Source organism: Vigna angularis, chromosome 4 (genome assembly GCF_016808095.1).
Source record: "Vigna angularis cultivar LongXiaoDou No.4 chromosome 4, ASM1680809v1, whole genome shotgun sequence".
NCBI classification, from domain to species: domain Eukaryota; kingdom Viridiplantae; phylum Streptophyta; class Magnoliopsida; order Fabales; family Fabaceae; genus Vigna; species Vigna angularis.
Genome location: NC_068973.1, coordinates 10,475,133 through 10,490,887, shown reverse-complemented (window position 1 = coordinate 10,490,887; position 15,755 = coordinate 10,475,133). Strand labels below are relative to the sequence as shown.

Genomic DNA, 15,755 nt, shown 5'->3' with positions numbered 1-15,755 from the left:
AATTGCATATTAAGAATGGGTCCGCCAGCTAGCTTCACTTAAACTAATATATCTCTTCACTTGTTTTGGGGAAAAAGAAAAGCTAATGTGATATGTGTCCCTAATCTGATTAATGTGATTAAGAAAAAATAATAATAAAAGGATAATGATACTTTGACAACATTCTTTTAACAACATTCTAATATTATGTACGTGTCATTATGTGATTGGTCCATGTTAGTGTTTATGATTATTATTATTGATTGTGGAATAATTTTGAACTAACCACAGAATGACACGTAAATGATGTTAAAATATTGTCAAAAAAATGTTGTGAAAGTATCATTATCGATAATAAAATTATATATATATATATATATATATATATATATATATATATATATATATATATATACTAAAAAGAATATTTCTCATAATGTTATCATCACAATCAATGATCTAAGCTACAATTTTGAATTATATGCGTATCAAGTACATCACATGATAACTCACATTAAACCTTATTTTAAACATCTCTGTCCCCTCACCACATCTCTTCTCCTCTTTCCTTTCTCTCTCTTATATTAATCACTTCCTCCCTCACACATTCGCTGCAACAACGCCACAATTCACTTTTCCCTCTCACCGGAAAATGCCTCTCTCCTCCGCCTCCGCCGCAGCCCCTCACTCTGCCTCCTCCGCCGAGATCATGCTCTTCGGAGTCAGAGTCGTCGTGGACTCCATGAGGAAGAGCGTCAGCATGAACAACCTCTCCCAATACGATCACCATCGCGATACCGCCGCCGCCAAAGATGACGCCGTCGCCGCCGGCTACGCCTCCGCCGATGATGCCGCTCCGAACAACTCCGGGAAAAACCGCGACCGCAAGCGAGGTCCGACCAACACCTTCTGGAACTCTCTGACACGCTTTATAATTTATATAAATAAATCAATCAATAAATAAATACTTTATCAACTAGAATTCATTGTTCACTCCGCCAAAAAAATTAGATGATTTTTCAGACTATACTTAAATGCATGCCTGAGACCTAAGTTGATATGGATAATTAATTTTGATCGGTGAGAGAATCGTATCATATGAGGTATGTTAGTTAATCTAAGTGTTGTATTTTTTTTCCCATTATTTTTAATGTTAGGTTTGTTGTATTATAGAATAGAATATAAATGTTTAAATTCATAATTAAATGTCGATTTTAATTACTGAGATTTAAGTAGTTATTAATGATAGGAGATATTAATTTTAACCGGAGAGAGGATCTATGTTAGTTAATCAAAGTTTTGTATTTATTTTATTGCATGTTGATTGTGGATTTGTTGTGAGATAAGTATGAATATGAATGTGATTATTGATTTGTTGCATTAAGAGAGTGTTGTTTGTGGATATTTGGGGGATGATCAGGGATTCCATGGACGGAGGAAGAGCACAAGCTGTTCTTGGTTGGGTTGCAGAAAGTGGGGAAAGGTGACTGGAGAGGAATCTCAAGGAACTATGTCAAGACACGGACTCCAACTCAAGTTGCTAGCCATGCTCAAAAGTACTTTCTCCGCCGTACCAACCTCAATCGCCGTCGCCGTAGATCCAGCCTCTTCGACATAACCACCGATTCGGTAAGTTGTGTTCAGGTAAAGTTTGATGTTAATTTTGTACATGAAATTAGGTGCTGAGTCAACGCGTTATTAATCGATGTTGGTGGTGGGATTGAAATTTTAGCGTGCTTTCTTTTGCCGTGTTAGGAAAAACAAAGTATAGAAACCAAAGGAAAGGGGGAAGAAAAAAAGTTACCTCACTGTTTAGTTTCAGTTGATTTTTTAGATTGGTGGATTATTGTTTTCAAAAATACTTTTATTTTTTAAAATTTTGTTTATCCCTTGGGTTTACTTAGAGTGGCGTGAAACAGTTCCTTGTTTTTCCGTTTTAATATTGCCAGCAATGGGGAGGTTTAGTCTAATTTTCGCACTATTTCGGTTCAAAACTTCGAAATCCAGTGGAAAGATCGGAGCTTCCTTGCATTTGCTTGTAAAAGGGGAAATGGAATAAAAAATGTTTTATGAAACCTAACGAAACTTGTGTCGTTTGGTTATGTATCTTATCTTTAGTTAATTAATTAATTGATACAGTCCTTTGTTGTTCAAGAGAAACTCCAACGGAACAAAATCACGTGATTTCAGGCTTTATAGCCCAAGAAGCTAACTACTTTGAACTTGGAGAACCGGAGAAAGAAACCTCTGTGTTATTTTAGTACCAATCGTTCAGTTTCCATGGTTTGATACGGGAGGAAGACTTATATATGGATGAGAAAAAAAAAAGGAAAAACAGTGCGAGGAAAAAAAGAAAAAAAAATTAAATATAGAAAAGAAAGGGCAGAATAATTTTGTTGGGATGAATTAGTGAAAAGATGGAAAAATTTAAATGAAATTGTTTTGATTGAAAAAAAGGTCATAAATATTAAACCAGAGATTGTATTGTTATCATATCATTTTAGTCTTATAGATTTAAATTAAATTATTTATTATAATTTTTTTTCTCAACTCCATCCAATTCCTTTACTTGTGGTCCTTTATCAGAATATTGAGGTTTTTATTTAATTTTTTTCACACATTTTTTTCTCTTTTTCTCTTAGTTTCATATTCAAATATTTGAATCTTTTACTATTTTGAATATCTTTACTTGAAATTGGTTATAACTGGACATTGCATGAAAGAAAAGAGAAAGGCAGAAAAAGTAAAAATCAATGTTATTAAGTATTGTTTTATTTGCTAATTTTCTAATCCTTTCTTCTCGGTTTGGAAAAGAAACAGAGTATCATGATAAAAAATGTTTTCGTTGCAAATTAACATAAACGGAAAAAAGAGAAGAAAAAAACAACAACCCTGTAATCATCACATTTTTAATTTCGTCTGTGCTAAATCAATCAGAACAAACATGGCCTTATTATCCGGTACTTATTGGCTGCTATATCTCAACATGTACTGTGAGATCAATAATTAATTACTGTTTAGGGTATGACAGCAACTTGAGTAATTTGTAATGATCTTATTCAATTTTTGGTCAGGTCTCTACAACCCCGATGGAAGAAGGACAGATTCAGTATCAAGATAATGTGTCTCTTGTGCATCCCATGTACCCTGTTACCCCTGAAGGAAGCAACATGAACGGATTTTCCAAGTTGCCTATGTATTCGAAGGACATTGGTACTGGAGCTATGTCAGCTCAAGCTGGGAATCCAATGAAAATACTTACTTTGGGACAAGGAAATGTGGAGCAGAATGGGCCTAGTACTAAGCTAGTTTGTACAACAGCCCCTAATATTGTTCCAGATTATAAAGGCTCCACAGCGTCTGATATCACCGCCACCAGTTTAAGTTCACTTGATCCACCAACACTGTCTCTCGGGTTATCTTTGTCTTCTAGTCAAAGACAAACCTCATCAATACATTCAGCTTTTCATTCACTGTCGTGTTTCAACAATGGAGATAGCTTCATAACCGTTGCTTAGAAAATAACATAGATCTGTTGCCCAATCTAGAGCAGCTTTGGATTCAGAGATTTTTATCTCAAATCTCCTTTCTCTTTTGGTGGGAGAAGGATAAAAGATGTTAAAGGAAAAAGGACGATGAATTAGAGAAGGCAATAAGGTAATAAGTCACCAAATTGATCCTTCTGTTCCTTGTACAGACCCTGGAAAGGTCCTGTCATGGTTTTGTTTATTGTTTATTGGCTCTTTTTTATGTTTGTAGTTACTATAACTGAACATAACGAACTACTTCCTGTTAATTTTTAATGAATATATATCTGGACTATACCCAGGAATGATTTCTAGATCTTCTCGGGAGGAATTATATAGATGAATTTTATGATTGTCACTGTACGTCATATCCTTAGCAAATTGACTCCATTTTTTGTTTTTCTTAGTGAATACATGACCTAGTTTACTCCTGCAATCAATGTTATATCAGAACTGCCTGCTCTACAGGTTTTGAAATTGGCAATTGCATTGTCCCTGTTAGTCCACAATAACCACAGTTTCCATCGTTCTTCATTGGTCAGGAAACGTAAAATGTTTTTTTTTTTTTTATCAACAAAGGTTAATTTTAGTATTTTGTTAGTGGGAAGATGAATCAATATCTTTTCTCATTTTTTTTCTAAACTTTTCAAACAATTTTTCAATTATTAAATGTTAATAGAAAAGTTGAACTCGTGACTACTTTCACTTTTTTCCAATTCGTTCACTTTCTTCCCATTTTTATGTCCAAGTCAATTTTATAGTTCCACGTAAAATGCTTGTTGGCTACACAACTTGTATTATTGGTCCTATAGTTGGTGTGCATTTCTAGTGATAGTGGGATATGATGATCTATTGTTGTGTCTCTTCTCACAGTTGCAAGCACCATGCGGGGTCGGGTTGTCAATTCAGACATTCGACAAAAGAAGTGTCCTACATGTTAAGCACCTATAAATAATCATTACTTTTAGTTAAGATCAAGTGCAGGTTTTGAGATGATGCTCTGAAACTTTTCCTTTTATTTTAAAGTGGTAACAATGCGTGAACACAAATATTGTGTCTAGATGCTAGATCCAATGTGATTTTTTTTTTTGTTTCTGTTAAGGTAACAATATCTTCTAAAGGAAGAAACCGAGGGCGTGTTGACCCAAAAATGTTTTGTTCATACAAGACTTCCTACTGGATGAACCTTGTCAAACTAAGTTAATGTTTAAACTCCCTGAGCAGTGTTATTATATAGTTTATTTCTTAATATGATCTTTTATTAATGTTTTATTTAAATTAAAAAATTTAAATTTATTGAATTTTAATTATTTCATTAGATGAAATATTTTAATTATCAATAAATATAAAATTTATTTAAATATTAAATAATTATATATAATTTAAACATATAAATACTGGTAATTCTTAGTTGATTTTGGTTAATTTTATTTTCTAATAAAAAAAAATTCAAGAATTTTTCCATTGTAACTTAATCTCTAATCAATTGTAATATTGCTTTTAGTTTGTATGAATCCTTTGATCATCAAAGGAAAATATTAGATAAATCATCATCTTTTGTGTATAAGTATTTCAAGTTATACATGAACTTTAGGAATCCTACATGGTTGATCCTAAATATGCATTTATTTCTATTAACAAACAATGTTTCTTTCTTAAGAGTTTTAAGCGCACTCCTTAGATACTCATCTAATCAAAATATCATCAAATTAAACTACAAAAAAAAAAACTTGCCTATAAAAGGGTGAAGTACATTATACAATAACTTTATGAATGTGTTTGGTGAATTTGTGAAACCAAAAAAGCATGACTAACCATTCATATAATTCAAACTTTTATTTTGAAACTAGTTTACTATTCATCTCTTTCTTTAAGCCTTGTTTGGTTATATTTGTTTTTCAAATGAATATTGGAAACACATTCATGATCCATACTATTCATTATAATTGGCATATCATAAGTACTCTTGGTATATCCTACACTCATTTCTTTTCAATTTGTCCTTCCACTTGCTTTTGAATTTCTTAACTCTTCTGGGTTAATTCTGCTAGGTGGCCTATTTAACAAAGTAAAATTAGGAAAAAAGTTAATTTGATGTTATATTAGAGGTGGTAACCCCTTTGCAGGATCTTGGAAAACATTCTCAAATCACACCAAATATTCTTACTAAAAAGGAATATTCTCTCACAAGGTGAAAAGAGTGACATTCCTAAGAAGAGTTTTAAACATAAAGTTAATAATGAGATCCATCTATACATGATTTTCTAACACTAAAAATAGTAATAATTATAAAACTTTCAAATATATAAGTATTAAAATGGGTGAGAGAGAAATTGAGTTAACGCTCCTTATAAGATCAATATGTCTTTATAAGTTTTTTTAATCCATGCTAAAATATCCAAAAAATAATTAAGATAAATAAGAGATATTATACCTAATTATATAAAATATAATTAATTAATAAGAATTTTGCAGTTTAGTTAATTATAACCAATTATGACAAAAGAAACTTTTCTTCAAAGTAAGAAGTTATGGAATCTAGTGGATGAAGGCATTCCCATACTCATAATTGGATGAAGACAAGGAAGTAAGATTCAAAAGAGAGTTGTGGAAGAGGCCAAACTCAAGAATTCAAAGGTCAATAACTTTTTTCTTTCAAGCAATAAGGAGATTTTAGAAGAAATTTTGGACAATGAAACATCATATGTTGAAGGCATTCATGAAGACAACACAAACACTCCATAGGAATGACCCATCTGAGGTTGTCGTGGTGCATTCATGGGAGGACGTGGCAGAGGAAGATAATCCTTCAATAAAGCCACCTAGTGTTTCAAATGTCATAAACTAGGATATTTCTAGTATAAAAGGAAAAATTTATTCAATTTATGATTAGTATAAAGAATTTAAATTCATTATAAAAAAACAGTTGATCCAATTTAATATATAAATTATTTAAATTCATTATAAAACAAACAAATGATCCAATTTATGATGTAAATTATTTAAATTCACTATAAAAGAAACAATTGATCCAAATAATTCATGATAAGTATAAAGAAAACATGACAAATTTTTTATGCTCAAAACCTTTTGGTAATTCTAATTTTCATGAATGTAATTCATATTTTAACTTAATTTTAACCATTTTTTTGTTGGTATTTTATTATAGTTTCAACATTGGTAATCAATTACAACAGTGATGAATGGATTATTAGTGAAGTCGTGACCTCTTGTATGATTTTAACATTGTGTAATCAATTAAAGGTGTTCTTAATCGATTACAAGTGTCTGAAAACGTGTGAGGGTGCACAACTTCACCTTTTTTATTGTGACAGACACAACTTGTTCATTTGAAGTGGTGTGAAATTGTAAGACTTATAAAACAATTATCTAAATCTATAATAACGAATTAATTTTTGCCTTGAAACGTGAAAAAAAAAAAAACCCTTATGAAGATTCCATTGATAGTATAAAGATTCGGCGCCTTCATTGCGAGGTTAGTTCAAATTTTACTTCGTTACCTGTTCTGATTTTCTGAGTCAGACTCAGTGAAATAATAAGTTAATAAGGTTGCTACCTTGTGACCTGATGGTTTAGAAGGTAAAGTTGTATACATCACCATAAGAGTGGAATCTTGAGATTGAGTTAAGCTGTCCTTCATACGTTTCGTTTTCAAGAATTTGTTCCATTTTGATTGTGATGCCACTATTTTTAGATATTTCTAGTATAAATATAAATATCAAATGGGTCGTTTTCTTTTTGGGAGTTCCAACTATATTTCATACATCTATTTTTGTTTTTGATAAAGTTGAGCAGAACATTTTTTTTATGGCCTATGTAGGTTCCAAGTTCTGAAATATTCTACAGTTTGAATGCTACCATTGTCGGCTTAGCAGTTGATTCTGATGGACGTGAAAATATACCTGGTGAGCTTCCTAGGTAATTTGACTAACTTATGAATTCTGAAATGTGTCCTCATGTCTTGCTCTGAAACAGAGAATCATTTTTCCTACGCGTGGTTGAACCATTTTCTTCATAAATAATTTTAGAAAGAACAAAAGCTAAGTTAAAATTAACTTATACCTAATTTAAAATGGAAAACTTAAAGAAATTACATGAGGTAACTTCTAGAAATTAAGTTGTATATAAGCTAATTTTAATTTATGGAGAAATAAATTTTATTTACCTTTTATTCCTTTTCTCTTATTGACGTTGACGAAGAAACTCGATTTTAGTTGTATCAGGTTTATTCTAATTTACTAGAGTATTTGACCAGTTACTATAATGAGTAATACTTTTAGTTCACTTGAATTTAGTGCATTATATGAATATCTACAAGTATGTCTGAAATATGAAGAGTACCAATTATTTTTACTGAATACATGTACAGGAGTTCATGAAATTTAAATACAAGATCTAATAAATGTATAATTAATAATTAGTATTCATTTTAACGAATTTGGAGCAAAAAGGCTTTGGCATGGGAAAAAGAAGATGTATCTGTTTTTGTAATTGGGAAGAAAATTGGGAGAGGCATGATAGACCGTTATTTCAGGTAATTTTCTGCCTAACAGCCTCCATTGGTTTTAACAGCAAATGTTTCTTCTATTTACGGCTAATTGAGTTCCACCTTTCACATTCTCTTTTCTTTCCTTAGCAAACGTGCCACTAAGAGAGACACACGCTGAGAGAAAGATCTTGGTCTCATCCCCAACCAAGGTCTCCTTCTTCCCACATTCTAAGTTCCTATCTTTTTCTTTCTTAATCCACACCCACTTTTATTTTTATTTTTTTTTTGTTTGATCTTCGGCAGCATCACAGATTACACAAGTTTTGCTGTTTTGTTGCATTGATCTGCATGCTGTTGGGCTGTTAATAAGGACAGAGAAAACAAAATAAAAACAGAAAAACAAAAAGGAAAGAAAATTACCAACATGGCTACTCGATCATTTTCTACTTTTGTTGAGCAAGAAATGGGGAGGTTCACACATTTTGTGATCTATGTGTTGCTTGAATGGGTGCTGATATTCATACTCTTCCTTGATGGGTTTCTTGCATTTGCGGCCAATGAGTATGCAAGATTCTTTGAATTGCATATCCCTTGCTGGCTGTGCACCAGGTTTGATCATGTTCTGGTTCACAGAAATCATGATTTCTATTACAATGAGTCTGTTTGTGAGGCTCACAAGAAGGACATGTCGTCTTTGGCTTTTTGTCACAACCACAAGAAGCTCTCTGACATAAGGAAAATGTGTGAGGGGTGCCTTCTTTCATTTGCAACCGAGAAGGAATCGGATTGTGACACATACAAGTCCCTTGTGGGGATTTTGCACAAGGATTTGGAGTGCTTTGTTCAGGATGGCCAGCCGATTCAGTTGAGTTTGAAGGATGATGGGTTCATGCAGGTTGACAGATTCAACAATCAAAGGTGTTCTTGCTGTGGAGAGCCTTTGAAAATGAAGACTACCAATGCAAAAGTGAAGCACTCTTCATCGTTTGCGCGAGCCCCGAATCCTTCACCGCGAGCTTTTCCATTTTCATCATCAAAAAGCGAGGACTCTCATTCTCTGGAATTGCCTCACATGAGGTACAAAGAACTGAAGTTTATGTCATATCACGATTCCGAGCTTCACGAGGATGACTTCAATATAAATAGTCCGAATGTTAAATGTGAGTATATGCAAAACTAGATTTTCTTTCTTTGGAGTTTGCTTTAAATGTGACATGAAACTAGGATTTCCTGATACCATGCTTCTGCAGATTATATCAAAAAACGATGTCTTTCTGGCCGTATTTTAGTTTTTATTGTGCTACATATGCTTTATTTGGAATAAATAAAGGGCTGCACAAACACATTGCGTGAACAATATTAAGACAACTTCTTCATTGGGGCAACAAAAAACTTTACTGTTATTATTTCATTTAATCCTACTTTTGATCACTTGTGCCAATAGACACTGAACATTTACTCATGACATGGTATAAAATAATGATTTTGTTCCATACAGTAAGGGACGACCACAAATCTGTCTCAATGCCTCCCGTATTGTCAGAACTTGATGATCTGAATGATGAGTCCAGCAAATTCACCCCGACTTTTACAAGGGGCAATAAGTTCTTTGGTATCCCACTCACTGATTCTGCAAACAACAGTCCCAGATGGACTTACAGAATTACCAGGAAATCACCACTGGAAAAGACAGAATTTGCCTCTGAGTCTAATGAGGTAACCCAAAGTGATTTTGATGATGCCATCTTAAGCAATTTGAACAGACAAGTTCGTTTGGATCGCAAATCACTCATGGCTTTGTACATGGAGCTAGATGAAGAAAGAAGTGCTTCAGCTGTTGCTGCCAACAATGCAATGGCCATGATCACTCGGCTACAGGCTGAAAAGGCAGCTGTGCAAATGGAGGCTTTGCAGTATCAGAGAATGATGGAAGAGCAGGCTGAGTATGATGAAGAAGCCCTGCAAGCAAGTAATGATATGCTTCTCAAGAGAGAGGAAGCAATGAAATCTTTACAAGCTGAATTGGAGATTTATAAGAAACAATATGGATGCTTAGCAGAAGGAAATGCTTCTAGTAGGGAAACTATCTCGTCCCTTGGTAACAACTCTTCATTTAGTTTCAATGAAGGTCATGATAACGGAGAAGAAAAGGATCTCAACTCTAGTCAAGTTGTGTCATCTCAGGCAGAAAATGGAGAGATAAGACACAGTGAATCAGTCAAAGATTTTAAAGCAGAGAGAACATATCTTCTTGGCCGGATAAAGAAAGTAGAAAGTAGAACACCCTTCGAAGAAAGTGGAGTTTATTCCTTACTGTCTAGCTCTGACAGTGTTAATAATTTAGACAATGAGAAAGGTAACATAGCAGGCATGCCTTCATGAATAGGTAGTATTATAATTCTATAACTATTGGAGACAACATTTCCAAAGCTACATTACCACATTAGCCCTTGAGAAATTTTGTTCCTAAGTTACTGCCTCAAGGATTTAAACTTTCATTACATTAGTCCTTGGAAGATTTTGAATTTGTTTGGAAAAACTTATCAGTAAACACTTTTAGGATAAAATGAAAAGGTTAAAATAGTTTCTCCACAAGCTAAAGATAAATCATATAAGTTATACATAATCTCATTTTAACTTGTGAAGAAACTTATTTCATTTATTCTTTTTATTTTTCTCCTCTGGTGGAACTTATGCAGATACTATGGTGACATTATGTAGAGAAAAACTAATTTGAAAACAATTTATAGAAGACTAATATTGTAACATTAAGGTGATTAGAGGAGTAACTTTTTCAGCAATTTGAGAAAAAATAGTGGTGATACAAGTGACTCTGAAGGAGAAATCGGGAGGATTTGTCTAGCTTATGAACATTCCTCACAATGCTTGTGTTGTAACAGGAAAAGGAGGCGAAATCTTTCTACCAAAAGAACTGTCTTTTCTTGCTGAAAGAGTGAAGGCTCTAGAAGCCAACAGTGGGTTCTTAGACCTTGTTTCCAATAAAGATGAGAAAGATGGTGAAGGTACCAAAATTTTGACAGAGATATCACAGAATATAGAGAAACTCAGTCACCTTGTTATGAACTCCTTTGAGGTAGAGAGTGCATGATGCCTATTTTTCTTTTATAGTAACTGGCTCTTTAAGTGTTCATGAGGCTCAGAATGAAGATAATTGAACTTCTTGAGGCTCAGCCTGTAATAGAAAGACCAAAAAAGTCTTGCTTGTGGTAAAGATTCCGAGTTATTCTGATACTAAAGGTCCTTTGCCAAATGACAGCTCATGTGTTGAAAGCATGAATGACTTTCTTATGCCTCAAGAATGTCCCTGTAAATTATTTAAATTGCTCAGAGGTCAAAGACTTCAAAACTCTGAGCATGTCTTGTAATAGGTTTTTAAGATCCCCATTTCTAGGCTTCTCTAGCTTTACTAGGATCATTTGGACAAACTTGTCTAGGGTTTGCTTGTTTATAAGACTATTATTGTCAACCTTTCCTTTTCTTTTTTATTACATGGAAGAAATGTAAATTTTATATTCCATTCAAACAGTAAAACATTCATTAAAACTCGCCTATACTAATCAAATTCAATTTCCCAAATGCTTTTAAGTCTTGCAGGAATTAGGATATAAAAAACCTCTTTTCCAACCATCCCCATACTACACTGTTTCATTTTGTGAAATACTATATAAGCCTATTTTTGTCAATTGAACTTGATATATTTCCAGATTCATAAGTTGTTAAGCTTTTCTTATAACTAAATGAAGTTATTAACCCTTTTTCGCAATGAATAACCACCCATTATCAAATTATTAATATGGTTTTAAAACATAAAATAAAAGAAAAATTATTATTAGCTCAAACCATTTGCATAAGGACGCATGAAATGCAAATGAAAGAAGGAGTGGGGAAAATAATGTAATATAAATAAATACAATTTATTTTAATGAAGAATAAAAGTGAGAAAGAAGTATGCGAACGAGGATGATGATTGCACAGTGTTGCTCTAGAGCAGCGTTTGGGCAATTGAGGATGAGCACCACCACCACTCCCACCCACGACGATCTCGACGCCGTTTTTAAACAAAAGCGCTTACTCCGAACGCAGGTCAGAAAAACCCTCAAGTCCATTCAACCCTCCCTCAGATCTCACCAAGGTATAATAAATCTCTGTCTAAGTTTCACGGATTAAAACTTCTCTCTGTATGTTCAACTTTTTACTATTTTTCAGATAACGCCGTTCAGGACATTGTTCTCGAAGCTCCCTGGTTCAAATCCAGTCGCAGGCTTTGCGCCTACATAAGCTGCGCTGCGCTACGCGAAGTCGACACATTCAAAATCTTGTCACAAATTTTGCAACATAATGGTACTAATTGTTGGAAAAATGCAGTAATTCGTAATATGTGTTTTTTCTTGAGAAGCTGTTGTTGAGCGTTTTTGAAGCGCTTCCTCCGAATATTGTTGAGTGTGTGCAGGTGGAAAAAAGCTGTATGTGCCGCGCGTGGAGGATAAAAATAGTTTCATGCGAATGCTCCACATATCTCGAATTGATGATCTAGTTGCGAACTCAATGGACATCTTAGAACCTGCTCCGGTTGATGCTGATGGAAATGCGCGTGAAGATGGTACTTCTCTTTTGCCCCTTTTTGTTTCGTGGCTTTTGAGTAAATAAAGCTAAGGTGTTTATACAATCATGTATGTAAGTTTGTTGATTTTTTATGGCAAGAAGCTTACTGATTTTGTTCTTTTTCATTCGCCCATTCATCAATTCGAACAATTGGATGAAGATCAAACTGTGTATATTGAGCATGACACTTTAAGTGAGATTGATTGATATAAAATGCGTCGCCCGATCTTCGTCCAACCATTTTGATTGGTTTTGATCTTCTTGCTGCTTCAGCATTTTTTTAATTTGCAGTTGTGGTTATGGCTTAGTTGTGATTTTAAATAGTGGAAAATTGCAATCAAATGAAGCTAATTTTGGCCGGGCTTTACTTACCTTTCGGCCGAGGAAGTTTAATCTGGGATGAAACTTTTTGACGCTGGTAGACCATGTCCAAGGACAAAAAAGTTCAGCTAATTTCTCGCACAGATCCCAAAATCCTTGATGTTGCAACCTTAACTGGGGCTGCATTCAATTTTGTTAAAATCTTGCTGTTTAGCTTTCGTACGTATAGCATACTTGCAAAAACAAGCTGCTTAACTTTAGGATTGAAGTTTCAATATTTTCAAAAATGCCACTGTTTGAGGCCGTACTCTGTAACAGCACGTGAGACTAATTTTTGGAAACTTATCTAATTGTCAGGTATCTGGGTTTTCTTTGGGTCAATGTGAACAGTGGGCTGTTGACACATATTTGTATGCAGTTAGCTTATTCTAACTGGGGGTTTTCAGCTAAAAGATGTGAGCTCTTTTTATTTTTTTAATGAAAAACCAACAAAGTAAAGCTTCACAATAGCTTAGCTTTTACAAAGCAGCTTCCACTGGATTTCATAAAAGCTATGTGCATCCTTCTTTCCTTATTTTGGCTAATTTTTTCATTTAATTTTATTTTTCTTATTCTTTAACGGTTGACTTCCATTTAATGTGTTTTCTTATAATCCTGATTAGCATTATCAACAACCATTTGAAAGATCTCTTTGGTACAGTTATGCAGGCAAATGATCCGGTTGATTTGTTCCTTTTACCTGGTACGTTTGTCATAATCTTTATTGTCTAAGTTTGAATGTAGCTGATCGTTTTGTATTATTTTTTTCCCAGGACTTGCATTTGACAGAGCTGGAAGACGTTTAGGTCGTGGTGGAGGGTATGGTTTTTATATTTGTTTCTCCTTTCTAAGCTAAAGAGTTGAAACCAACCTCATTATATAAATTCTGAGTTGTTCTGAAATTTGTGAGCTGAATTAGTAATTCTGCCGTGTCTTATATCCATTGCCAAAACTGTGTTTGTTAGAATGGTTACTACTAACTCTTATGTTTCGCTTTTGACGTTTCACTTATCATATCCTGAACTGTATTATTTTTGTAACAAATGATATGAAATTGTAGTCCAAGTTTGTTATAGTTAATATCCACCTTCTACAGTTACTATGATACCTTCCTGAAGAATTACCAAGACTTGGCAAAGACGCGGAATTGGAAGCAACCCTTGCTTGGTATGCAGTTCTTCCTTGCAGGATACATAATTTAGGTTGAACCATACCCACAAACATGTGTCACATGATCTGGCAATTTGGCTTTGATTTGCAGTTGCACTGTCATATTCTGAACAAATTCTGGATGAAGGAGTAATACCAACTACTCCGTCTGATCTTCCGGTTGATGCTCTTGTATCTCCTGCAGGTGTGATTCCCATCAGTTCAGCTGCCTTAAACAGGTATCACTGACTGATCAAACTCAATTACTTTGGGAATTTGTTAATTAGTGGCCTTAGGATCTTAGTTAAGGAATTATAATATGAAGGTACAAAGACCAATCCAGTGCTCACATGGGATCTAGGGAAGGTAGATGTATAAAGCCTTACCAGGCATGCAAAGATTTGGACTTGTAATCTCCAAGTCAGAAAGACACTGATATACCAACTCCTCACCCTCTAATTTTTTATAAGAGGGTAGAATAGAAGCATTTAATATCTGTAAATCTAGAAAGTCTTCAGATTTTTTTCTTCTTTAAGCGATCACGAGGATTTGTTAATGGAGTGTTTATTAAATGTTTTTCATCCATGCCATAAGAGCATTGATTAACACCTTGTGGGCAATTTCAGAATGGATCTCTAAACAGTGACACTGGACTTCAAAGCTGATCCTGAACACTTTCAACAGTATCTCTTCAATAAATTTTTGCTGTTCCTGAAGTGGTGGAAGGCGCCTAAGGATTTGGATCTTGTATAACAGAGGATAACCATTTCATCGAGGGACACTGGACTGCGTTAAATGATTGTTTTCAGATTATATTCTTCCCTCTCAATTCGATTTGTTATGTGGTATACTTAATGGCTACAAACGTTATCTTTTTTAAGCTCAGAAGATTTTCACTGATATCCTTAATAGTATTTACATGTGGGATATTATAGATAGTCAACAATCTAGAATTTAAGATTGTAAGGACCAAATATTTTTTAGTGTGGTCTACTTCTAACTCAATTTAATTTTTTACAAATAAAATATTTTTGGGGCACATTTATTAACTAGAAACTCAATATTTCTTTGTTTTAAGATCTTTCTTTTTTTACTGAAATACCTACCTATATTCAGAATTATATATATATTGAAGATGACGAATATTTCAATTATTTTAGATTGAAAAAGACTAAATATCTTAGAGTTTAATCTAATTCTAATCAGATCAAAGCTTTTTGATTTAATTTGGTATGAGAAAATAATTCCGTAGTAAATATGTGAACTACAAACTCAATCTTTTTATTGTGAGCAAATTTTAACTTACATATCTTTGCGTATTATCAATTCTATATTAATGGAAAAAATTATTTTTCTTCTATAAAAATGTCAAAAAGGACACAAAAAAAACTTGTGAAGTCTAATTCAATTTGTTAGGAGATAAAGATATTTGTTTGGTAGACTTGTTTATCAGAACCTCTTTTTCATTCTGGGAAACATTTTACTGATATCTCTCATCGTATTATCAATTCTAATCAGTGGAGGCAAAAAATGATTTTGTTGTTGAAAACAAAATGGAAAGGACAAAGAATTAAAAAGTCTAGAATATATTATACTGACATTATAGA

General features: G+C 33.6%; 3 protein-coding genes across 4 annotated transcripts; all 3 read left to right on the top strand.

Moving 5' to 3' along the window:
• The first annotated feature begins 495 nt into the window (after positions 1-495).
• LOC108331878 (transcription factor MYB1R1) lies at positions 496-3,864 on the top strand. 2 transcript variants are annotated; one of them, XM_017566870.2, is made up of 3 exons: positions 496-872; positions 1,400-1,608; positions 3,054-3,864. In XM_017566870.2, exons 1-3 carry the CDS (start codon positions 632-634, stop codon positions 3,495-3,497), a joined length of 894 nt encoding a protein of 297 aa, XP_017422359.1. In that variant the 5' UTR covers positions 496-631; the 3' UTR covers positions 3,498-3,864. The 2 variants fall into 2 exon arrangements, with proteins under 2 accessions (XP_017422359.1, XP_017422358.1); XM_017566869.2 differs by having other exon boundaries at positions 1,400-1,623.
• Positions 3,865-8,328: 4,464 nt separating this feature from the next.
• LOC108330219 (probable myosin-binding protein 5) lies at positions 8,329-11,779 on the top strand. The gene is made up of 3 exons (XM_017564719.2): positions 8,329-9,176; positions 9,515-10,372; positions 10,917-11,779. The coding sequence occupies exons 1-3, from the start codon at positions 8,441-8,443 to the stop codon at positions 11,123-11,125; spliced, it is 1,803 nt and encodes a 600-aa protein (XP_017420208.1). The 5' UTR covers positions 8,329-8,440; the 3' UTR covers positions 11,126-11,779.
• A 123-nt stretch (positions 11,780-11,902) lies between these two features.
• LOC108330698 (5-formyltetrahydrofolate cyclo-ligase, mitochondrial) lies at positions 11,903-15,050 on the top strand. The gene is made up of 8 exons (XM_017565207.2): positions 11,903-12,169; positions 12,244-12,378; positions 12,488-12,637; positions 13,661-13,702; positions 13,773-13,818; positions 14,096-14,166; positions 14,261-14,387; positions 14,775-15,050. Exons 1-8 carry the CDS (start codon positions 11,986-11,988, stop codon positions 14,785-14,787), a joined length of 768 nt encoding a protein of 255 aa, XP_017420696.1. The 5' UTR covers positions 11,903-11,985; the 3' UTR covers positions 14,788-15,050.
• Positions 15,051-15,755: the final 705 nt, after the last annotated feature.